At 39.4% G+C, this 27,248-nt stretch overlaps 1 protein-coding gene across 2 annotated transcripts in view; it reads right to left on the bottom strand.

Moving 5' to 3' along the window:
* The window catches only part of Csmd1 (CUB and Sushi multiple domains 1), a 1,402,422-nt gene that overhangs the window by 1,108,443 nt on the left and 266,731 nt on the right, over positions 1-27,248 (bottom strand). For both annotated transcript variants that reach the window (XM_075986282.1, XM_075986281.1), the window contains exon 2: positions 23,273-23,489. In XM_075986282.1, the coding sequence (XP_075842397.1) occupies positions 23,273-23,489 (217 nt within the window). The remainder of the gene's footprint in view (positions 1-23,272; positions 23,490-27,248) is intronic.

A 27,248-nucleotide genomic window follows, 5' to 3' on the forward strand; every position in this document is an offset into this window, starting at 1 on the left:
GCTCACCTTACTATTTTGTGCATGGTGTTTTTTTTCACACTAATAGAAACCCTTACTGAGACACTCCTTATATTGAGCAGTTTCCCATGACTCAATTGAAGAGCTTATTCTTTACTTTATACTACGGATTATCACTGGATGTAGCCTTCTAGGTATAGGCTGTGGTTTTTGCTCTGCTCTTGGCTTTGTAGATGAGGTCTGTAGAACATGGGTACTAAAGGACAATGCCATCAACATATTCTCTTCATGCTGTCTTTAGCACGAGATTCCTTTCTATTATTTTCCTTATGGGGGTTAGGTTAGACCACCAGCACAACATGTAAAACTCCCTGCAGATGATGCAGAAATAAGTGATTTGAGGTGGAGCTTGAGTAGCAGTTAAAGATCACACAGGATGTCTGGAGCATTGCCACCAATTGCATTTTAACAATACAGGCGTTGTCAAATGTGGATATGGTTTCCTGTTTCAGAAATAAATCTGGCAATAGTTATTTAGATTTCCTAAATGTTGTTTAAATATATAGTATGTTGAATATGTATTATATATGCACATGTATGTAATCTACATGCTATGAGGATTGGAACTAAAGTCAATATTGTCCATAATGATTTACCATGTTTTTTCTTCTTAGATTTTATTATTTGAATTAAAATTAGAGTATTTGTTAAAATTAATAACAGTGCATTACCCTAGACTGTATGAGCATTCAGGAGATTTATTTTACACAAATGGGCTGACTTTCGGATCAGAGAAAGACAAAGGAACTGGAGTCATTTGCTGTATGAGGAAGTCACTGCATAAGATGTAGGCACAAACTTGGGAGGCAACACTCACCGTCTTGATGAGCTCGGATGTCTGAAGGTATATACTCTATTTCAAGCATTAAAGCTTCTTTGCACCACATTTATATTGATTCCTGGAGAGCTTATCTTACTAGGACTGAAATAACTGCAGGGTGGCATGTGGAGAGAGGAGGGACAGCACTTAGGAGCCTTGGGTGAGCCCTTAGATGTTCTCAGGGAGTTTCCAGATTACAATGTTCCTCTTATTCAACGTATTCCATAAGGCAAAGATGGCTGCCCCTCATTTCTGCATCCAGAATACACAGAGACACTGTAGGAAGCCTTGATCCAGGGGTCCAGACTTAAGTAGAAACCCCACTGGGTATCTTTGGAGAGACATTTTAAAATCCTCTTTTGTCCAGTCCTGCACAGGTTCCATATTTTTCACAAGCGTCATTGTCAGGATGAACCTTAAGTTGATGGAAAATCGTAAAAAGAAAACGAAGAAGGGAATCATGGGATGATTTTGTACAGAGGCACAGCTGATGAGAGGAAGTGTCTGGATGAATCTGTGGTGGGAGTTGGTTACGTTTTTACCAGCACTGAACTGCTGATGTTTGTAAAGCATGGCCAATGGCATTTGGTCACCATTGTTTACCAGGAAGAGGTTCTCATTTTCACATATGACATGATGGTGGGCACACCCTATCACTGCTGGAAACAAAACTCTCCTAGTGTTTGTCAGAAGGGAAGTGAATAAGCTTGTCTCATTTACATTCAACACAAAGTATGGGAGAGGCATTAGGAGAATCTTCCAGTCAGTCTGTCCTCTCTGATTCTTTCTTTTGAGAAGAGTGGAGCCTCAGATGAGGCAGCAGGCAGCAGCCCTGAGTGGCTCCTTCCCTACAGATGCTACATAGACTGAAGCAGAGGACAGAGCATAGTGAATGCCAGCCAACTTAAGAGTGCCATCAGGATCAAAAGCACAGTGAAGGCTTACATTGAGGTGGGAGGGAGAAACTGCAGAGACAGCAATCACACTGGAAGATCCAAGCTCCCACTTCCAAAGGAAATCTGTTTGGAGGCATTCCCTAGGTGCAGACATATGGAGACGGATGGAGATAAAGACTGTCCTTAGCAAAGTTACCAATTGCCTCCATTGAGATAAGAGCCTCAGGAAAATCTTCAAGATAACCGACATCCTCAAGGGTCCTAGTGGAAAAGGCTGTATCCTGCTTTTCCCTCCTCAGGCACCACATTTCCTCCCTGAGCTATTGGAAATGGATGTTGATGATCCATAGCAGAAGAAAGAGAGGATTCTCCATAATAAATCTTTGAAAAGGCCCACAACCAAGTCAATGGGAGAAAAGGAAGTTGAAACAAAAGCTTCTTCAGCAGAGAGATCTCAGCAACTGAACTGCAGGCTTGAGACCCCCTCCAGGAAGATCATGTTCCTAGCACATGTATACAAGGAAAAAAGCTCAACTACATTGAGTAGCTAAAGACATGGTTAGCATATCTACAACATGAACATAGAAAATTGGTAGCAAATACCACTTGCTACTATGGCCCCTGAGACAGGAGAGATCTATCTAGTTTTCAAGGATTGCACAAGAAGTGTACCTTCTTCAAGAAAGTTGAAGGGAGGCCATTTTTGTTGTTGTCAGAACAAGTGGCCCATGCTTCTAGATGGAGGTTTTAATAGTATCTGTGTATTTATTATTATAATTCATAGGAAACCATGGTACCACCAGAAATGAACTACAGTAAATAGGCAAGGAACATTTTTTCCTTGGTGCCTTCCTTCCGTCTGTGGCTCTTGTAGAGAAGAGTTGATTATACACTGCAGTAACCCACAGTGGGAAGCCTGTTCATCTTTAGTTTACTATCATGAGAAGAGTTAAGATGGATAAAAAGCACTGTGACGTCATGGTGCTTTATTTGTGAATAACTTTAGTAATGACTAAATTCTGTTTTCAAAAGTAGGTTGTACTTAAAGCAAAAATGCTAAAGAATGGACTAGAAGAATGATTGTAATATATTTTTTCTTATTATTCTGCTGTTTTATTTTGAGACAAGAATCCCCAACTAGAGCTCACTAGATAGACCATGCAGACATGTACATGGCCATAAATAAGTAACAAGAAAATATAGTCTAGGATGAATTTGTTGGGGTCAAGCTGTCCTGGATTTAGGTTACATCAATGAACTCAGGGACACTGCAGTCCTGATTATGTCCTTATAAACATAACTTCCTTTGTATTATGGCAGCCAAAGAAAAGGCTGTCAGGAGCTGTGACTGAATAACCAATTGAATGTCCTTTGAATATTTTTAATATTTCAACAAATACTTTTTTATCAACCCTAATTTCACTCTTATTTGAAACATACAATTTAGCAATGCTTTTAAACAATTATTTGTGAGAACCTTGTGCATAAACCACAGTAGTGTTGGAAACCTCCTTCATACCTACTGGGAAAACTCTAACAAGATGTAACAGCTTTAACTTCTAGAAGCAACATATAAAAATAGAGTAATGACCTTACTTTTCAAAAGAAACTCACTTGATGAAATAAAATCTACAATTCAGAAAGAAAAGCCAAACTATTACATGACCTTCTGTTTCCTCCAACTTAACTTTGAAAAGTATTTAATGTCAATTCATGAAGACAACAAGGATATAGTCATCAGGTTTATGACATCAGGTGAGTAGCCTACCAGTGCCCAGAGCAGCCTGGGCATTCCTTCCTCAGGGATCTGTCCCTAAGTCATGCCAGTTTATAACTACATTGGGCAAGAATATTAGGGAAAGCAGTAGTAGAACAGAGGTAGAAAAGTTAAAGAAGAGATCATGGAGGGAAGGAGGGAGGGAATGAAGGATGGGAAAGAAGGAGGGGGATGGTGGGGGAAGAGAAAGAGAGAGAAAATACTTAGTAAAGGTGACTGTACTGTACTGCACTTTCAAAACATGGGTATGAACTTTTCCAGAGAGCTACTGTATGGTATTTTCACAGTACACATGGACACACATGCACATACACTCACACAGGCATGCACACATACATATAAACCCATATATGCACATGTACATGTATATTCATACACATATGCATTGATGCACATGCACACAAATGCATAACAAATATATTTTCTAGTTTTTAAGCTATGTTGTTCAAAAATGCAGTTGCAGCAGGACTTAAGAAACAGTCATAATACAAAAATTAACTAAAAATTAAATAACAATAAAAGAGCTGATCTAGTTATTCATACTGTTTTAAAGGATTTACTTTGGTAAATTTTCAGCTGTTTTCTGGGGTGTTTTCATCAGAGGTGGGTAGGAAAGGAATGGTGACAAGAAACTCAAAGCCACACAAGTTCTGACCGTAATATTAGCCACGGTGTGTGGTGTTCGTGGCACCTAGACTGAGATGACTTTGGGACACAGGGGCTCTTTGTGGGTGATGCTGTGTTCTGGCTATTGTTTTCAGTTTTGAGAGATTTCCAACTCTTAGCCAGAAAGAAGGGCAAATTTGATTCCAGGAGGAAGTCTTGAGTTTTTTTCTATGTCACCTCAGTCTCATTCAAAAGAACCTCAAATTGATATGGATTACCTTTATTTCAGAAACTATTGTGTTATTTTGTGCCTAAATGTTGGCCAGAAATCTAATCAGGAGATGTTACTAGAAGATTTAGTTTATTCCCTTTATCAGTCAAGTTGGAATGGAACACGTTCTTCAGTGTTCCAGAGATCATTGGTTGTAAAATCTGCCATAAAGTGACGATTAAAAAAAATGTGTAATGATTACTTTTGAAAATAAGTGATGATGATGTATTCCCTAAGTGACACAGACTCGTGTAGAGCAATTTGTCTTTCTAAATTGTAAGGTTTATAATTTATTCCCTGGGAAGATTGTTTGACAGTTCCTGGAAGGATGCCTGTCAGTATTGCAACAGTTCCAAAGGTCAAAAGAGAAATGTATAAACAACTTTTAGTATTTTCTTTCCACTTATGTCTACAATTCAAATTCAGTTCTACAGTAGGAAATGAATTCCAAAGTCTTCATCTGAGAAAGCAGGCACTGAGCATCCCTATGCATTATAATTTTAATTAGCATGTATCTTTATAAGCAAGATATAAAATTTCTATAAATGCAAGACACATAGGCTGTATGTGGTCCACATGAAACACTAACAATTTTGATTTTTTTACACCATACTCTTAGTTCAGATGTAAGAATATAAAGCAAAAAAAGAAAGAGCGGTCTAGTGTATATGCGTTGGAGTGTGTTATCCCAGCTTGTTCCCCTTCAAAGTTTCTTTGGACTTATTATGATCAATATAGCAATGAACAACCAGGAGTCTCCCAATTTGTATTTTCTTTCTTAGAAAATCTATGTATTTATTGTATGTGTATGTGAGTGGATGTATTTGTATGTTAACTATATGTCTTCTGTGCCCAAGGAAGCCAGAACTGGGCATTGGATTCACTGAAACTGGAGTTACAGAGAGTTGTGAGCTGCCATGTGGTTCTGGAAGCCAACACGCATCTTCTGAAAGAGCAGCAAGTGTCTTAACAACTGAGCCAGCTCTCCAAACCCATCTCTCAATTTTTCTAAATTTTCAACTTGTCACCAGAAAAATCTAGGTTAAATACTGTTAACAAATAAATCTGAATTTATATGTTTAGGAACACAAAATCAAGACAGACCAATTGGAGCATCATCTTATTAAATTATGATTCTTAATAGGTTCAACAGTATTAATGGACAAAATATCTATGGATAATTTTAGAAAATTCAAATATAAAGGCACATCTTGATTAATATTTTATCTTTGTTTCCTTTAAGCCAAGCACTGTTAAAGCCATGACACTCTGATCACAAAGGACACTATTCACAATTTACAAATCCTTTGATCTTTGATTGCATTAAGGGCTCTCTACACCTAAGTATCTGTGAGAGATGTGATTTGCCATCAATGGACCAAACCAGAGATATTGAGGCATCCTTTGAGGCTAGCCATAAAAGCCCTAATCAACCCTTGCTAACTAAGTCAGTGTGAAACTTCTGGGATTTCATAAGATCACTGAAGTCTAAATCTCATAGTTATGGCCAGAGGAGACACAATGTCAATGTGAACTGAATGCTAGTTAGCCAATAAGGGTGTGTTAACTTTACAGATTGCTCATATATAATTACTAGACTAATAAAGTTGTGTATGTGTGTGCATGTTCATAAATATATGTGTGCAAATGTTCATTGGTAGCAAAAATATGGCTAAGCAAAAGCTCACTGGAATATGTAATTACAATTTCTCCATTGAAATAGGATGAGGAATTATTTGTTTATTTATTAATTTATTATCTATTTATTAGTGTGTGTGTGTGCGTTTGTGTTTGTGTGTTTGTACCTGTGTGGTCAACAAAGCACATGCTGAGGTCAAGGGACAACTAATGGGGCTGCTAAGGAACATCTTGCAGCAGGCAGTTTTTGCCATCTACCATGTGGGTTCCAAAGGTCAAAATAAGGTCGTCTAGCTTCAGGATGAGTGCCTTTACCCACTGAAGCATCTTGCTTGACTCAAAGGACAATTATATATTGATTATCTAAAAGTGATGGTGCTACAAAGCAAACCCTTTCTTTTTTTATTCTTTATTTTTTTTAACCCTTTCTTCTTTAAGTTGTGTAGGCCATGGTACTTTATCACAGCAACAGAACAGTAACTAATACTCGCAAGTGTTACTTGGTTTGCATAAGTAGAGGTGCTGAATTTTTCCAGGAATGCATTCTATTTGCATCCATATAGCTGGACACATATGTGTGCACTCACATACACATACTCTCTCACGCACATCCATGCACCTTTCAATGGAATCTTATTTCTCTTCCATTAAAAAATAACAACAGCCCCCCCCCCTTTTAAATACCGCCCAGTTACTGCGAATTAGAAGATGCTGGACTTGAACAGGTATGTCATATGGAGATGCTACTGGTTGTATTTGAAGGATACAGTGATCCCAGCAACCAGTGCTTCCAGGGTTCTGTCTTCCCTGGGAGACATTCTTCTAGAAGGTAAGCTACAGAGCTGCCATTGCTCAGCCCCATGCTGACACGAGAAAAACCTGAAGAGAACTCAGTGAGGTTTCAGGGTTTTGACTATGCATCTAGGTTTTCTGTGTCTGCAAGCCAAGCTTTTTATACTCCTCCCGAAGTCTGAGAACACCTGGCTCAGACTGGAGTTCAGGCCAATCCATCTGAGGATGGATTTTAGTCTTCCCTTTTGCCAGGTGACTTCAGCAAGCCATTCCTGACATCCCTTTAATGACTTATATGCAACCAAAGCCAGTTTTCTGTCAAATGGCCTCAGTAAATCACTCACAAGTGAAAAAAATTAGATAACTGAATGCCAATTTGGTTCCCCAGCTGACTGCTCCCACTCACTCCCCACTTTGGGGCCACATAAAAAATTAGATTTATTAAGAAAATGGTCCAATACTGATGTCATTTGGAAGGCAAAGTCCTGGCCAGTGCAATAAAACCCCCTTCAGTCACCTGCATCTCTGCTCATAACTCAGCACCGAGCAGTGTTTCTTTTGCATTCCAGACTTAAACTGCCAGGAGTCCTTAGTAAAACAAGGCAAAGACAGATCCTAAAAGCACTGTATGTAAAATTACCATGAATCATTAATAACCAATAGAGTATAGAGTCCAAAAGTTTCCTGGTAAACCGGGATGAGCGCTAACAGAGGGACATTAAGAGCAACACACGTGAGAGTGATGGTTTTGTAAAGGAAATATATGCCATTGAGAGGGGCTATTTAGGAAAACAACGTGCTACCCAAGGCCAGGAAGGATGCTGCACTATTAGCATATGGGGCAAAGACTAGTTGTGGCATCACAAGGGATGCACACCACTAAACAGAATGTCAGCATGGCCCAGACCTGCAGAAAATCCTCTCTGGGGTGATGTTCTGACCCTTAGAAGGCAACATTGGGGAAAAAGAAGTCTACAGATATGGAACTGGTCATATTGCCTAGTGTATCAGTGAGCCAGCAGCAACAGCTTTTTCTTTGAGCCTCACTCAATAACCCAATTTCAACAATGGTAGTGTTATAGCCTGAGCCCTGCGAAAGGATGGCACAAGGAAAGCCATTAAAGCCTAGAGAAAGAATACACAAAAATACTGTGACCACTATGAGAAGCTGAGCTGGCTATGGGTACAGATACACAATCACGCATACTCTTGATAGTTCTTTGGGCAAACCTGTCCTCAAAGCACTCAGTTGGACTGAAGAGCTTCTCACCTACAAGTTTCTCACCAAACCCAATAGTTTGCATACAATTTAAAATACATAAATCATATGAAAAATAAGCCAAAATTGAGCCTTTTACTCTTACAAGGAAACCGATAACTACAGAATGTGTTACTAATTTTCTATGATTTATCTGAAACACAATCATACTTAGAACACAAAGCAATTTAACCTGCAAATTGTGGCTGGTGGACTCTAATGATTTCACACTTATTTTCAGATAAGAAGGATTTCCTGTTTGTCTCCGATTCGCAAACCCATATAATCTATTAGTGACTCCATAACTCCTTGACATGAAATAAATGGGGCACGATAAAAGGAAAAGGCAATTACCTATTTCAAGTCTGTTATCACTGCCGAATTCCCATTACAAAGAGGGAAACAACAGCAAATAAATGTGTGCCCACGAACACACAAAAATGCACACACATACATGCACATACACCCAAAACCACCCAAACAGGCACCTAAGTACTCACAGACAGATAAACATTCACATAGACATATGTGCATACACCACACTTGCATACACATAGACTTACATATGCATGCACACACACCACATGCATTTACATATATACACAGACTCACACAGGCACACATACATACTCACATAACACATATATGCATGCACATATACAGACACACACACATACACTACATGTGCATACAAATACACAAACAGACTCATGCATGCTAATGCATATATACATTTAGGCACTTATACAAATACACATAAATATGCATGCACATACACAGACAAAGACATACATTAATATACATACACACACACATATATATCTATGCAAGCACACACACACAGACACATATACACACCACACTGTTTATAAACCAGAGAACATAACACACTGAAGACACATCCTTTGGTATGGATTCACGTGACATTTCACCCAGAAGAGGTGGGTGGTTCTCAAGCACCAAACACTCAGTAACTCGGTTCTCTTTGTATCTTGGATACAGACAAACACTTGAACAACAGATTGTGAAACAAGCAGTCAAATTTTATGACACAGGAGTTTCCCATAACTTGTTTGATGATTTTCAATTTGAAATTACAAATCACACAAGCAGTCATCATCCACTGCCTGAGGACCACCTCAAAGTCACTCTTCACTCTACAAGCTCGGGAAGTTAAATCAAATCAAGTACTGCATGCAAAGCCCTTCTTAAAAGCAGTGTCAGTGAGCAGCTGGTATCTGTCACAATCCTTCGTTAAGTCCATGACACCACACCGAGAGCCCAAGAATATAATGATAGAAGACAATCCATTTCAGTAGAAGCATCTTCACAGTGATACTAGACCTGCTTTCATTTTGTTTCTGTCAACTTAAAATGGCCACAGCCTTCTAACAGGTCTCCTTCTCAGATAAGTTCCCCTCCACAGTAACTGTAGTGGGTAAACCATAACCCATTCATATTTGTACATAAAAATGAAGATTGATAATCGAGATACAAACATTTTTAAATAATTGGATTTTAAGAAATCATCCGTTTGGGCTGAGGAGATGGTCAGCAGTAAAGCACACTTATGTTCTTGCAGAGGACTGGGTTTCAGTTCCCAGTGTGTGCATAGTGGTTGACAACTATCTGTGACTCCAGTGACGGAGGGTCTAGTGCCTCTTCTGACCTTCAGGGAACCACACACATGCGGTGTACACAGATAGACACAAAAAACCACAGAGTAACATATACCTAGTTGAAGAATCATCCCATTGGCTCACTAAATTGTACCACAATTTGTGAGAAAAGAATCTCAACTGAACAGTCTTGAACGTTCTCATCCTTCAGCTGAAATCCTACAAGCCTTCCCAGAAGTAACCCATCTTGTTTCTCCCAATTATAATAAACTACAAATCAAATAATCTAATCATACTTTCTTTTCATTTACAGCTTCAGGCTCCACACATGAGACTCCCGGCATGAAGAGTCTTGTCATGCCTCAAGTATATACTGGACACTCACATGAGTGTTCCTCTTAAGTGAAAACCCTATACCAACCCAGCTCAACAGCTTCTGCTCTTCTATATGTGAAACTCTTTGGTGCACACTGAGCATGCTCAGAGGCTCCCTTTTGTCATCTTTAGGACACACTGAGCATGCTCAGAGGCCACTCTTTCTTCCTGAGGTCATCTTTACCATGCAACTAGAACATGTTTAGGTGTGTTTCTGTTTAGATTCATGACAGAGGCCAGACATGCTCCAAAGTTACTTTCTCTCACATTAATCCTTTGGACATGTTTTAATGACCTGGAGTAATTGTGTCCCGAAATATGGCCTCTTCCCTTCCAGAACCTTCTCTTTAACCCCAGTTTTGTCAGCAATGTGCCCACCGCAAGCCTACTTTCTTTATGATTATTGACAAGCCTCCCAGCCTCTCTTTATAATATCCATGGGATTGCTTATCTACAGCAGTCATGGCCTCCCGTTTTATTCTCCCCTCATGCAACCAAGGTAACCTTATCCCTGACTGTCAGGTTTTGCACTCGCCAACCCGGGAACCAGTGGCATTTGGTGACATTCTGGAGGTTCTGCTAACATTTGCTTCTGAAGAACTCTGCCTGTCAAGTGTGGTGGCAGAATTGGCAATCACTGAACAGCTGCACCTCCAGGACACTGTCACCTCATGGGCAAAAATACTTTCTGCTGGAGACGACTCATGTCTCATACTCATCATTTCAAAGGACACTAAGGAAAAAAAAATTCTTTCTTGCAATCCAACAGGATATGACTTTTGAAAACTGATCAGGGCTTAGGTTTATTAAAAGAAAACATAAAGACAGAGAATACAGCATCTAACTCTACTGAATGTGTACAGGACATCTCAGAACTCCAGAGTGCACTGACAGAAAGAGGCTCATTTCCTGATCAGCTAGGTTCACCCGTCATTTATCAAACATTGGAGGGCAGCCGTGGACATGTTTCCACAGCGTCAGCAAGAATTCCTGTCTATCTTCTGCTACATTGAGGATGAAAAGCAATGAGGACAAATTCGTTTACAACGTTTGAGTTTGTTCATTTTCTGATTATTATGTTTGATTGACTTTTAAATGGCAATTTGTTTTAACTTTCTATATTAGTAATTCATGCTTTCTAAAGAAATGTTAAAACTACCTTTATTTTCATTTTCTTTTGCCTGATAAGTTCCTTCAAGATAACTTCCATTTTTCAAAAATATTTATTCATTAGTTTTTAATTGTGGAAATCATAGGTACTGTAATTCTAATTAAATTTTTAAGGAGCTTTGGAGCATCTTCCCGAAGCCTCTGTAAATTCAGACCAGGCTGTGACATAGAAATACCTAGTGCTCCTCAACCGTTTCATTTGTATCAACATTTTTCATTCTGGATAATCATTTCTCTCTCTCTCTCTCTCTCTCTCTCTCTCTCTCTCTCTCTCTCTCTCTCTCTCTCTCTCTCTCTCTCTCTCCATAAGGAGTGTGTTATTCTACAATGTGGGTATATTTCCCTTGAGCATTAGTGGCAAAGCAGAAGTGGGAGGCCCCTTGCATTTCCTCAGCGGAACCCTGGCTTTGCTTCAACTCGGGAGTGCACATTTCTACATTTCTGCAACTGTCCATGTATGTTCTTCCTGCCGGATCGTCTCTCACACTCAGCATCAACCCCTCTTCTCCCCGGCTGAAAGGCTTTGGATGTTTCAAGAGTTGCAAAGCCAGAAGCACTGCCTGGGAAGGAGTTAAAATTCTCGGCTAGATTTCAGGCGAGCATTATTGTAGCTGAACTACTAGATAGGCAATGTGGCTTTGTTTCAAAGCTGAAGGTAAATAGTATCACTCTCTTTCTACACTCTTAATACATCCTAAGGGTTCCCAAATACACTTCCAACCTCACGGCACAGAGGAAATATTGCAGGATCACGTATCTTACCTTACCTTAATGCATGGCTTATTATACACAAAAGACATGGAGGGGAATAGACGTGGCAGGCTAGAATAAATTCCTCACAAAAGGAGACACAATAACAAATCCATATTTTTTTTGTAGCAGAGACTTTACTGACTTCACTAATACCAAGATAAAATTAAAATAATAAAATCCTGTTTCAGAAAGGATTTGCCTATTCACCCCTCTGCTCAGCCATTCTTTCCCAATTGGGACAAGAGTCAAATACTAAATGAGAAAATCCGTATTTGAATCGTTCTGTTCTTTCATTATGGATGTAGTTCATATGAAATAAAACAAAATTTCCCTACACATTGACTGAAGATATAGAGTGAGAGAACAACTATATACCTATGTTACTCATTTTAGAAACAATTTTATATTTTAATGCTCGTTGAAAACATTGTCATAAGGACAAGGCTATAAACATGTGCAAAATGAATTCAATTCAGTGAATACATCAGGGTTTATGGATGCTTATCCTCAGAACCTATGCGCACTTCTGAGTGAACATTTTATTGCCATGAGACCATTAATCCAGTCCTTGGCTCACAAGGTGGGATGGGGTGCATGGGAAAAGTCCCCCACAGGGTCATGTGTTTGAACACCTGGTCCCCAGCTGGTGGCGCTGTTCAGGAAGGTTATTTGACCTTCCCAAGAGAGAACCTTGCAGAAGGAGGTACATCCCCGGGGGTAGGCTTGGAGAATTTATAGACACCCCACTTCCTTCTCTCACTCCATGTCCTGTGTCTGGAGAGATGTGATCGGAGTGCCTCCTGCACCTGCTGCCAAGCCAACTCCACCACTGGAAGGGAAAGCCGGAATAATTTTTCTCCCTTAAGTCACTGCTGCTCATGGTGTATTTCCACAGCAGCAGAAAGTGGCTACTACACATAGTGACTACTGGAAAGGAGGAAGCATGGCATGGGACCCAGAGGGACAGCCTCTTCCTCATGCAAGCGACAGTCAGAGGAGTGACTCACAGCTCTTACATGCAGCTGCCTTCCCCACTGCTGCCTGGATGCAATCTGTCCCACCTTCCAGAGCACAGACATACTATGTTACTTACATGAAGGGTCTGGAACTACTGCTTTCCTGATAAAATAGTTTCCCTCCTATTTTGAATCAGCAAGAGGCTCTTGGGAATCCATGTCATAATAATGAAAACATCCCCATCATTTGATACACAATAATTAATTGAAGGAATATAATTGTTTTTAATTAAATACCCTCCTAAGAAAGTGAAGTCAATATCATTTATTACTACACATTATTACACAATTGCTTGTGTGCAGACTCAGTAGAATTTGAACATAAACACACAGAGCTAACTGCCTAAACTGTATGGAGGAAGAAAAAGCTAAAAGAATAGTCACACACCCCACTCCAACAGCAAGAGACAGAAAAAAATAAACACGAAAAATATGGAGCTAAGAAAAGAAGTGAATGAAAGATAAAATGTACAATTGGAAAAAAATACCAAAGCCAATGTCTGTTACTTAACAATAAAGAAAACTTAGAAACTATTGCCTAGAAAGAAAAATGCAGGAAATGTCAGTCTGAAGCTTCAAAAAGAGATGCGTATCAGCACTGGTACAAAATAAAGATGGTCTCAATTGTTCCTAAAAACTCCCCAAGTACCAACACAGACTCCATAGGCCTCCAAGAGGACCTAAAATAATGTCAAAATGATGCTGTAGCAACATCCTTGCAAATGGATGCTAAGTGGATGGGTGTCCTGCAAAATATTATTTTCCAAAACTGACACAAAAAGAAACTAAAAGTCATAAAAGCCTTAAATCAAGCAATTACACTAAATTTACTTTCTCATAGTTCCCAAAATGCAACTCCAGACAGAGGCCTTTGTGTGTTGAATTTTACCAATGGTAGACACAAGAATTCTTCATAAACTACAACACATGACATCTAACTACACCTTAAAAAGTAAGACCTATGACCAAATAAACAATCTATAGAATAAAGTTAATATTAGGAAAAAGGAAGAAAACATATAGATTTAAAATGATACATAAAGAGCTTTTGACAGCATTAATAATTTGCTCTCAGTGAAATTTCCAGCACCACATTTATTTGGTGCTCTCAAATAAATAAAGGATATCATGGAATTTCTAAGGAAATATATGTCAAATTCCAGTACAAAAATGAGGAGAAATTCATCAGTAGGAAGTGACTATAAAATAATTAATGAGGAGAGGATCAACAGCAAGAAGGGTGGGAAGAGGTCTCATGGCCAGGAAATCATAGACAAAGCGAGCAGATATAGTCAGGAACTTTTCAACAAGAGTCCAGGGAAGTCAAACCCAGAGCTTCAGTGTTGCTAAGTCAGGTTCTGTTATGGAACGATCATTTAATGCTAAGCAGAGAGCAGAATGTCCCGAGGGACTCTGCATGTCAAAGCTGTCACTCAGGGAGCTGCCAGCTAGAGTCTGAGAATCTTTCTGATGAGCTCCTGCCACTGTCACTGGTGTTCAGCCTGATCTGCGGGACACAGGAGCAGGAAGAACAACTCCTCAGTGCTTTGTGTCAGCACTGAGTCCTCTCTGGGGAGCATTACCATGGGGACACCGAGAGATGGACAGGGAACCATGGCTGCCTTATCTGGCTGGGGAAAGGACCAGTGCTATATTGAAGGTGATGAAATCATAGCTCAAGGTATGATCTTCACTCTTCCCCATGGTGATGGTAGCAAGGGGAGATGATCAACTTTACCTTCTCTGTGTAGCAGAACACATGGCAATACGATCATGCAGTGTCATGGCAAAAGCACCAAGTAGGCAATACATAGAAGGAAAAAAGAATGCTTCTGTGTGAATACTGTGACTCTGTTCAAAATCACTCACAGCTACCTTGCAAAGAACTGCTTGCTAGAATTAATTGAATTTATAAAGGTCACAGGATACACAGTTAACATAAATACTTAAATTATAGAGCATTTGAAATTATGAACCACATATGAAAACAACCGGGAAATTGGACTTTGATATTATTAAAATAATTCAGTCAAATAACTGGTATTCTGAATATTTGGAAATTATTCAGAAACCCAAAATTGAAGAGAAGATAAAAATACTTTGCTGCAAATAATAACCTGGCCAATAGTGTAGAGAAAGATTTAACACTGTTACCTATCATGGCTGTGTAAATTAAAACCACAGGAAAAGAACACTCCACTCTGAACTGTCTAAAATTCTGGAGACTGGGCATAGCATACATTCAATGACTAAGTATTTTGGCTTCCTCACTACAAGTGGGATGAAGAATGGTACAAGCCCTTGGGAATCAGGCCAGTTACTGATCTTTCTATTTTATATATCCCATGATTAGATATGAATCGTCGCCAAGGATGACTTAAACAGTGTAGGTTTGTGTGAAGCGATAACACATTACATGCACGTTGGAAAGATTATAAGGAAACCCAATGTGCTGAACAATTAATACGTGTTAATAAGAAGTAGCCAGTATAAGCCCCGAATACAAATGACCATAGGAATGCCATTTTTGGTGGATGAAACCAAGTAGAAAAAATTAAATCAAGTGTTCACTAAGCATAAAACAAATGTGACCTAGCCTTATGAGGATAAAAAAAGCAAAGACAAAGCCAAGTGAAAACTGCCAGTGGAAGAAATAAAGGGATTAATGTGTAATTTCAGCTTTTATTTGCATAGCTGAACATGCATTCATTTTTGCTTTATTTTTCTTTTTATTTCTCCTCTCCTCTCCTCTGTTCTCCTGTCCTCTCCTCTCCTCTCTTCTCCTCTCATCTTCTCTTCTTTTTTCTCCTCTTAGCTCCTCCCCTTTTCTCCCCTCCTTTCCCCGCTCCTTTTCCTCCCTTCCTCTCTTCCTCACTTCTTTCTTTCCTTTCACTCTTCCTCCCTTCCTTCCATCTTCTCTCCATTCCTTTTTTTTGATAGGATGTTACCATATAGCTCAGATTGGTTCCAAACTCTACTTTTCCTGCCTGGGCCTCCATAATGATGGATTACAAAAATTGTACTTCTATGTTTGACATGTGAAATGATTTATAATAATTCTAAACCATACTATTCAATCTATAAAGATCAGTAATGCATCCATTGCCTTGAAAGAAAATAAAGAAAAACAGGTGGGCTATATGGTACATAAGGAGATTCTGTTAGTGAGAGAAGTATCAGGGTAATGGTGTTAATGTTTCATGGTTGTATTAAAAAATTTGTAACATATACTTTTCAATTTTTTACTAATTACAATTTTAAAATGTAAGGATTGCAACTCAAAGATTAATTTGCCAACTAAATTTTCAAAATTATTACCTGCATAATGAAATCAAGAAGCCATTTCATGTGTTTTCAGAATTGTTAACAGTTTTATCAGGAACCTGTAGGAAGCATTGTTGTGGTCAGAGGAGAGTCTATTGGTTGAAGTTAAGATTCAGCAAGCCTCAACCTTTAGGAGGTTGCATTAAAGAATTTTATGAAGTCACTGATGTCTATAATTCTACTCTCTTCTTACTATTCATCTCTTTTTTTTTCATTTTACCCTCTGAGTCACTCTTTCATACTAAACATGTACTAGAGGAAGTCATATAATTGCATATACATGTATTATAAATGTTTGTGTATATATTGTATTGTGTATATATATATATGTACATTATATGTATTAATACATACATACATATATCTCACTGACTTGTAAAAGAATTACAGATGTTGGCTACATAATGTATGGAGTTACATGTTAGTCAAACATGGTTGCATACCTGTGTTCTCTATAGTCTTTGGAGTTGGAGATTTGGAGTGAAAAAAAGGTTATTAATAAAATATATAAAAATGCTTCTTTGCACCAGCACAATGGTGAAGAAAGGTCAACAGGAACAAACTAAGGGCACAGAGCCAAGGAAGTCAAGCACCTAGACATGGCAGAGGAGAGAAGGCAGGCAGGGTTAGAACTGAGGAAATTCTCTCAAGGGAGGCCCTTCGTCACACCCAGGTGCACTCTTCAGACCAATGCAGCCTCAGAGAAATCCTGAAGGTCTCATTGGCTCAACTCTATTACCCTAGCCAAGGGTACGTTTCTGAGAGCATGCTATTCTTTCAGATGCTCTGAATTAAGCCAGGAGAGACATAGCTAGAGGGAAACTGAGCTAGGCATCTTCTTCCCTTGTTATTTTAGTATATTCAAATACAGAGTGTAGCATATCTCTGTATAAAGGGAAGGGCAGGTATGTTTTTATGGGAAAACCAGAATTGTTTCATATTTTAAATTTAAAAAATGTATGACTTAAGAGTGGACAAATAATAATCTTTGTGTACAGCATGTATTTCTTTAAAACTATTTTCTGAGCCAGGCAGTGGTGGTGCACATCTTTAATCCCAACACTCCGGAGGCAGAGGCAGGCGGATCTCTGTGGTTTTGAGGCCAGCCTGGTCTGCAAGAGCTAGTTCCAGGACAGGAACCAAAACTTACAGAGAAACCCTGTCTCGAAAATTCAAAAAAACAAAACAAAAATAATTAAAAAATAGGTTTTTGTTTTGTTTTTTAAACCTATTTTTTAATTATTCAATGAAAATTGAAAATTCCCCATGCTTACAGTATTCTCAGCCTCAGCTACATGGGAAAAGGTAGAAATTGACTTTGTCAATCAATGTTCAAAATGAGGGGAGGCAAAAGATTAATCTTAGAAAATAAAATCAATCTTTCAACTAGAAATATGGCCATCCATATAAAACTCCTTCAAAATCCAGGAAATCAATTTATAGCTCTTATAGCTTATTAATATGGATAGTTTCCCAGTAAGCTATTTTAACAAACTATTTTTACAGATCCCCTACCTTGAAGAATAAAAGTCAATTAATGCCATTCTGACTTTTTGACACTTTCTCTTCCTTTTTTCCCAGAAACCAAAAACTAAAAATATGATAATTTTACTGCCTTTTGAAAGGGAATTTAAAAGCACTTCTTGAAGAACTTTCATTATGCCCGAAGCTGTGGACAGCCTGTTGTGAAATATTACTTTATCTAGGCAAAGCTGTGTTATTTCTGTTTATGCTGCATTTGTTTCATTATGTAAAGATGTGTTGTTATTCCACCTTGCTGCCTTAAGCCACCTGATTGGTCTAATAAAATGCTGAATGACCAATAGCTAGGCAGGAGAGGGATGGGCAGTGGTTGTGGGCAGAGAGAATAAGTAGGTAGAGCAGAAGAAAGGAGAAAACAAGGGTTAAAGAGAGGCAGACTTCCCCAGGCCAGCCACTCAGCTTCCAGACTGACAGGCACAGAGCAAGCAGTGACAGTCCTGTCATTCACAGCTGTCACTCAATATTTTTGACAATTTATGGCAGGTAATTCTGTGCCCTGGGAGGATGGTCCTACACACTGTGCTGCTGATTTCTTCCTGCCAGATTCCAGTAAACTCCTCCACCAAACTATGATGACCAGAACTGTGTTAGACTTTACCATATACCTTGTGGGGCATGTGTAGAAAAGGAAATAAAGAGGGAAAAATGAAGGGAGCAGAGAAGGAAAGCATGGGAAGAGAAGGAGGGATGCACCTGGGCTGCATAATGAGATACTACTTCAAGAAAAAAATTGAATATATGTGTATATATATATATATATATATATATACACATATATTCAGTTAGAATTCAACTTACTATATCTTAAAATTACTGGGTGGAAAGATGGCAAAAATATTATAAATATATATGTCTAATCCAGAATTTCATACATCTTTGGCACAGTTGTCTTTGTCCTATCCCAAGCAGTCGAATAAGCCATCATTCCCAGATTCATGTGATTCTGGGGACTGCACAGAAGAATCATATACCACTAGGGAACACTCTGCCAACTGAGTTTCGTTCCCAGCTCCCAGCAATGATTAGGTGACTGTGAGCTGCAGGCTGGGGGGGTTGGAGTTGAGAGATAGCTTGGCTGTCAGGAGCTCTGCAGCTGTTACCTCCAGGGGTTCCGAGGCCTGTCATTCTGGGCTGCTTCACCCTGTAATCTCCTGACATGCAGATCATCCCCTTCAGTTCCTGACCTTGTGGCTGGCCAAGAGTGACAGGTGTCAGGGTCTACATCTGGGGTTAGACTGAGGCCAGCATCTTCCAGCAGCATCCACAACAGCTCAAATCAAGGCTACCCAAACGTTAATCAAGGCATCAGCCACCAGTCTAGCTAAAAAGAGTGTGATACTTTGATTTTTATCTGACTGTTGGTTTACAGATTGCTCCTTCAAGATCTCGTAATGACAATAGGGCATGAAGTCAGAAGTTCCGCCAAGCTGTATCACTAAGCTAATGTCCTCATTGTGTAGTTGAACACTTTCCAGGCCCTTGAGCCTCCACCCTCTCATGTTATCATCTGTACAGTCAGAACTAGCAGGATTCTCAGTGATTAATGTACTCGGCCATGCCATCCCAGGTTTGAATAATTAGAAAAACTTAATGTTTTAACAATGTGAATTCAAGATTTTCTAATCCTAATGTTCCAACACTCATTTTCCTCTCTCATTATTATAATCATTGCAGAAAAATCAGGGTTAATCTTCCATGAGGTAGAGAGGGCAGATGAGTTTAAATACTGTGACTGTTTCCCTTGGTCTCATAAAACAATGACTACTTCATTCTCTCCTATTTTAAAGTCCAGTTTTTCTTCAGAGCTTCTGATGAATGTCTATCCAACTCCTAATATTTGTTATAATTTAAAACTGGCAAGGAGAAACACAGCACCAATGTTATAATTTAAAAATTGTGTGTGAGAGACACTGTGTGACAAAGCTCACATGAAAGGTCTCATTAGGGAACGGGAATGGGGAAAGGGACAAGTGGAAAGGCACAAAGGCCTGCCTGCTTCTTTGGAAGAGTGTCAAGAAAGAGGAACTTGCTAGCTAGAAGAGCTAGCAGTTAAAGAGGGCTTAGCACATGCTCACAAAGACTACTCAGTAACAATTCATGGACACAGAGTACTTAGTGATGTAGCAGTCTAGGACCCTGGACTGGCCAGGTATCTGCTGAATGCTGACAACATTTGTGCACAGGGAATGTTCTTATTGGTTATAGCTGAGGACCCTGGTGTTGCAGGGTAGTATAATGTCTGGAATGCTAGCAAGCACATTCATAGGGAGTGGCTGTGGTTGGTGACATAGGTCCATAATGTCAGGCCAGCAGCATGCCTGAATGCTAACTATATTACTATGAAATTATGTTTGAAAATCAACAACAAACTTCAATTGTTTTCAGATTTGGGACAAATCAGTACTTCTTCAAAGTCAGAGAGCCCATTCTAGGTGCCAATTCCCATGGGTGCCAGTGTCCTGGGCCCACAAAAAAAAATGGCCACTTACTTCACTTTGCTTTACCTCAACAGAGACCCGAATGAGTTCCCCTAACCAAACACTGGATCAGAATCACCCTACAAGGACTTCCAAGCCATTTAGAGACTGACACAACTCAGCACAGGAAAAAGTCTTCCAAGGTCATCTGGCTGTTCTGAGGGATTTTGTGTTGCCCTTGGAAAGGGAGAAAACTGTGCTAAGCCCACAAACCTGTGGAAGTCAGAGGTCAGTTTGTGGGAATCTGTTCTTGCCTTCTACCATGAGGGTTCCAGAGACTGAACTCAGGCCACCAGGTTTAGCAGCAAGCATCTTTACTCACAGAGGCATCCTGGTGGCCCTAACACTTTAAAGAGATTTTGTGATACTTTTTAAATGTAGTAAAATATGTATTCTTGAGTTTTATTCCAATTACAGGGCAACCGATAACTCTAAGCTGAAAACCTGCATTTTCTACATTGGAGAAAAAAATATATACCTAAAGTTTATCCAGAAAAATGTCGGTGTTATAAACAAAGAAAAGAAGCTTCCTTTGTTCTTTAGAACAAAGAAAACAACTGTTAGGTTTTAGTTAGTGCATATTTGGAGCAAATGCAAATGGTCTTTGTACAGCTTTAAGTGCTAGTGGCTAATTGTCTTTGAGACATAAACACGTGGTACAAAGGAGAAAGAGTAGTATTGGTTCCAGGTATCCCCCCCGTCAACTAATAATAATTTGGTACTCTTTGTAACCATCTTGCCCATCAACTGTGACTGAATAATGAAAGAGAAGCCCTCTCTCCCTTGTTTTCTCTGAGACGCTCATGGTCCCATTCCATATGGGTAACAGGCATGTGGATAACAATGAACAGCACCAGAGGACGATGGCCTTTAACGTATTTGGCCAGTTTATGTTTTGAGACCTAGAGGAATCTTCAAAGGGGATGCACAAAGGCCTCTAGGTGTGGAATGGAAGGAAGAAATAAGCTATGAAGTCTTAAGACCGAAGCAGCATGTAGCTTTCAGAGCATGCTCAGGTGCAAGTATGACCGCGGGGCAGCTCGGACTCCAGTGCAACATTAAGACGCTGAGTCACTGCAGGGCATAGTCTCCTTCTTTCCCTCACCCCGAGCCCCACTGAAAATGCCCCTGAGAGGAAGGACTATGGCAACATTGCATGTGACCCCATCGATAATTACGCAGGTCCCGAGCTTAGACATCTAATTGTGTACCACTTCATGGAGTCTCATTGTAAAATGCAAGAAGCCTAATTAATTAAATATCAGTATTCCCATTATCAATCCTGTTACTACAGTGAGTAGAGCAAGAAAACTATTCTAGACTTTATTAACATAAAATGATATCAATATCACTGCAAGAACCTAAGAGGATAACAAATTGTTGGAAACTGTGAAACAGGTATCAATAAAATTAACACATGGAACAGATTTCAAATATATAAAGGAAATATAGAAAGATATTAAGAGAAGGAAAATAGAAATATATCTGAGTAATATCGAATAAGCATTTTAATGGAAATAGAAGGAAATCATTTTCTCACAGCTCTGTGTGCTGATATTTCAATGAACGTCAGCCTCCAATTCCTCTTCTCCTAAGTGACCCTGCTATCAAGCTCTATCTCTGCTCTTCCAACACACTAAAGTGCAACATGTGCAGCTTATAGACAAGTGAGCGGCTAGCACTGAAGAGTGAAGAATGGACGTCAGGACATTTCACATCCAGTGAATTAGGGCTGTGCACGCAGATACTGTGCCCACCTCCCAGTGACAGGACCATGCATTCTAAGGAAGAGAAAGAAAGTTCACCTAACCCATTAAAAAATGGGTACAGCCACTGTAGTGTCTAGGACAAAATTTTAAAAAAATGTTTTTAAAGGCAGAGAACTGATATCTCCAATTGCTCATAAAAAGTAGAAGACATACCGTGCCTGAGAACACCATACAAAGAATATTCCAAAGTAATTGTGCTAAACATGTTAAATGTAAAATATAAATCTCTCTACTGGCTACACAGAAAATTTTCAATGAGACCTGCTTGGATTCCACAAAGATACGGATAAGTTGTCTAAGGTGGATAGGTGCCTCTGCTGGCTGTGATATCAATACTATCTCATTTACATCAGCAGCCTCAATCTTTCTGCTTACTGTCAGTCATGTTATAAAACCCCAGGTAGTGAACACAGTCCAATTACTGGAGAACATGAAACTAGGAGGATAACAGATTTGTTAGTCTTAAGTATGTATATTACTCTGTTGGCGGGGGCTGAAAGCATAGCTTGGAAGCAGAGTCCTTACCTAGTATATAAGAGATCCTGGGTTTTACCACAGCACAGCAATAAAAAGTATGCAATAGATACTTTCTAAGCAAAGTTAGCAGCAATCTGACTGTTTTCCATAGGGATATCATCTTTCCTTTGCCAAATGAAAATTGATTGTATGCTATTTTTTGACTAATGGAAAATATAATACAAAAATCGTACCAGTAAATATGTTTCCTTGTGGTAGAGATCACACATGAAAAATAAACAATGTAATAAATAAAAATGAGGATTGTCTCAACCAAGATTTCCCAGAATTCAATACTGCTGAGAGTCCTCAATGACCCTGCCCTCTCCCAGGGGAGAGGCTGCTTTCTTGCTGTCTCAGTTTAGCCTTACCTTTCCTTTTTTTGATTTCTCTTTTCATTCTACATTACCTTGACAATATTGCTGAGCAGATCATGGGCAATTTGAAAACTGTATTCAATAACAAGTTTACCCACTAGGAATACATGCTCACCATGTGACATAGACATAGTCTTCAGTGTTTCCTTATAGTAGGTTGTATTTTTGGTAAATAAGCATAGCCATAATTATAAATATCTTTCCGACTATAGTAACCAATCATGGCAGTCTCTATGACAGAAAAACTTAGCACTTTACCTCACTTTCAAGTTCCCTTGTTGAGGTTGCCCGTCGTACACCGATAAGATGTCGAAATCCTCCTCGAGGGCGAAGGTGTGGAAGGACAGCTGTATCCTGTTGCGCTCCCCGGTGATAATGATCCAGGTGCAGTTGGCATAGTTAGGATAACCATGAGGAAAGCCGGGGCTCTCAATGGTGCCATTGGGTCCCTGGACCAGGCCACCACAGTTCTGACCTGTGTAGGTAGGGGAAAAAAAGTAGTGTGTTAGCATGCTATTAATCATGAACCTATAGTTGTAAGAATATCCCTGTCATTCTCACAAAACTTGAATGATATATTATGGTGCTTTCTAGATGTATATTAAACACTAATTTTTATCACAGGTCAAGGATAACATAAGAATAAAAGAAGATGAATTGGAAGAGAATTATAGAAACCACATTTGGGAACTCACACCAGATATTCAGCTTCAATTTTGGACTACAGAGGAACACATTTTCTACCAATGATCTGAATAGAATGCTGAAATCCCTTTATCCATCAAAGGGATTAGATAGACAAAGACTTTGAGTACAGATAAAACCAACATTCTTAATGTTACTGTAATGCACTCAGGTTCCAAACAGCTAAATGACTTTGGTATGTGGTAGCAGGGTTAGGAAGCACCATGGTTAACCTTGCCAGAATGGACATGAGCCTGTTCTGTGTTAACAAAAGTGTTTTAAAGAGAAGGATGCAAGACTGTAGAATTTATATGCTTGAAAATAGAGGGCATGAACCAAGCTTGTAGGATGAAAATAGTGGCAAAGCACAGGAATAAACACCAGGATATTCCCCACCAATAGTATACTCCTTATAGAGGTGGACATCCTGCATGGAGGAAGGAACATACCTTATCCGAGTGGTAGAGTTACTAAAGAACATCTTTGGAAATGTAGTGGTGCAGAGAACACCCACCCATACCTCCCCAGGTAGATCAGACACCATCCTATGTTTCATAAATCCTGCTTTCAATATCCCTCCCAGGGAAGACAGAGATGACAATGTCACTCAAAAGAGATTTGATGATGAGAAAATGTTTGGTGTCATGCACTTCCCCCTAAACAAGACTAGGAAGAGGGGTAAGAACAGGAGAGGCACTGAAGGACTGTTTGCCCTTTGCCTCTGTTTCCCAGTAGTGTTTGTATGGGTTTGTACATGTTGCTGTTTCTACCTCAGGGACTCTCTTGATATGTTCATATTCCTGACCTAGTTCCATGCACCAATCCTGACTTCAATGAACAGCAGTCAGGCTTTCTTTGAGGACCCAGCTGCTAGAAAGATCTTCCTTGGAAGATTAGTAGAAGCTTCATGTGCAGCCCTCTGATCCCCTTTCTCATTAGACATCCAGAAGTACCTTTCTTTCCATTCCCAACCTAATATCTCTCCCTGCTGCTCTGGTCATTTCTTCCTCATCTTGGCTCAGAGATCTCCTGTTGAGATCCTCCCTCCATGTCTCCCCCTACATCGCGGCTTCACCTTCACATGCCTTCAGTGAAAACTTCCCTAGTCCTCATATGATTGTAGTTTTTCCTCTGCCCATTTACCTTGAAAAATCCACCCAATTAAAAAACCTAAAAGTCAGATGAATCAGTGGAAAAGGGTGGCCACCAGTGTGTGGCAAGGCCAACTTCTCTCTCTGGTCCTCTGATCTGGGTCCCAGTGTAGAAGGATATAAAATACTCCTTTTTAATTAATTTCAGCATCTAATTGGTTTGGAGACAGCCATGGGGATGATTTCTAGATTCTTTGCAGCCTTTGCTTCCATCTCAATTGGACCATTTCCCAACAACACGTTGTGCATCCTTAAATGTTTCCATACAAGGACTGTGGTGGAAGTTTCCAAGGCACCTGGGTTGCTCTGATTACTCCATGTTGTGTAAGTATTTGAATACAAGTATTATCCCAGCTTTCTTTGTTGTACTGCAAACAGTGAATTATTTCCAACTACATTGTAGACTTACAAATCACCATAGTAGGTCTCAGTGAGCTCAAATCTTTCATGGTAATATTATCAAATGATTGTAGGAGTTTGCTCAATCTTAAAAAGAAAAGATTTAATGAAAGGGATTTATGAGTTTAAAACCAAAGAACTAATAAGAAGCCCATTTTCCACTAAATTTAAATCTAACAATAAAACTGTAACAAGTGGATATTAAAACTGTGGGGATTTGAAATGGCTTTAAAGGAAACAGCTTTTCTGGTTTATCTGGCAATTCTTACTTCATGGTAAATCAGAAAAAGTGAAGACTTGATTATAAATTGGAGAAAAGAAAAAAGAAAGAAATTTAACAGAAAATGTCAGCAGGAACGTAGTCACCATTAGACACCCATCATGTTGCACCAGGTTACCAGACATAAAGATTTCCTAGGAAAAAACATTCAGTCTGCCTTCAGGGTACCAATTAGTATGGTGCATTTTGCAGGGTGAGCTGTGTTTGATCAGTAGACAGACCTTTCCACGGGCTCTGTCAGAAACTTCAAGAACAACTCAAGAGTTCTCAACAGAGAGACGATCATCCCTGCTGTACTTTGTAATCAACTGAGAGGTTTTCAAAGTCCCCATTCATTCCAAAAATGGACTGTAGTTTAGTGGTGCAAGCTAAGACTATCCAGGGCGATCTTGGGAAAGAAACCTGGAGACCATGTACTCTGCATTATTATGTATGATTGGAATATTGCAGTCGTTAAAATGGGATTTGATTGATCGCAGTTAAGACAAGGTGCCAGCATAACAGCAGGAAAAAATCTCAACACCCTCCCCATTATAAATTCTAGACTTAAAATAAAGTCAATGCTTTGCACTGGCAACAGGATGGACTTGTCAGAGCTGGTAAGAAGATGGGATTGTCAACTAGATGTCCAACTGGGAAAAATGAACAATGACTCCAGTTCCACAAGATATACAAGCTCAATCCCAGATTAATTGGAGGCCTACACATCAAATAATAATGTTTCCAAAAGGCAACAATGTAAAAATAAATCTCCATAAGTCTATGCATTGTATAATATGAAGTACAAAAACTAACCATCATAAAAATGACTGGAAAAGATATCCAGAAAAGGAAGATATTTCCAGTCCATATTTGTAAAAGTTGCTATATGAAGAAAATGGAACACATTCACAGGTTAGTAAGAATGGTGCAATGGTATAGACACACAAGCCATCTCTAGATCACGCTTCCTAAGGACAGGGACAGTGTGACCTGCCTCATGCTCCTTCCTTCATATTATTGCCGACATGGTAGAATGTATCTCTACAATGAGACAAATAAGCCCTCCCTCCCTCTTTCCCTTCTTCTATATGTTGCTCTTATATAGCCCTCCTTGCTCCCTTATACACATTGCTCCTGTAGCCATCCCCCTCCTACATGGTTTCAATCAGTTATATTCTATTGGGAAAGAAAGAAACACAGAACATTGGTGCTGAGGACGGGGAACTTCTTGATATAACGCTGAGAATGTGTGCTATAGGGCTTGGGTGCTGGTTTAGGGATTAATGTAGAAACATTTGGAGCTCTAGATTAGAGAAATCCTCAATTACGGAAAAAGAGAGCTCAGCCGCCATTGAAATGCTAGTTCATAATGCCACCGTGCAGATAGAGTAGAAGACAGGCTTATATTGTTTCTAGGCATGGGGCATATGAGGGCTAAGGGAAGAGGGGTTCTGCCAGGAACTGGCTTAGAGGCCATTTGTGTTCTGTTATATTAGACAATTTGGCTGTATTCTGCATGTTCTCAGAAACTGAGACTGAATTATAAAGTAGCATAATAATTCATGTTACAAAAATTATTTCAAGGTATTGCAGCATTCGGGTTGTTGAACGGTTACCGCTCTCTGCTCTTGGACAAGTTTCAAATAAGACAGAGCAGTGAGTGGAACAGAAAAGTCTGAGAACCTGTTCAATTTGGTGGAAAGGGGTATGAGTGAGTTTAAAGCTGAAGTTCAAGAGG

The sequence above is a fragment of the Microtus pennsylvanicus genome, chromosome 9, assembly GCF_037038515.1.
Source record: "Microtus pennsylvanicus isolate mMicPen1 chromosome 9, mMicPen1.hap1, whole genome shotgun sequence".
Taxonomy (NCBI): domain Eukaryota; kingdom Metazoa; phylum Chordata; class Mammalia; order Rodentia; family Cricetidae; genus Microtus; species Microtus pennsylvanicus.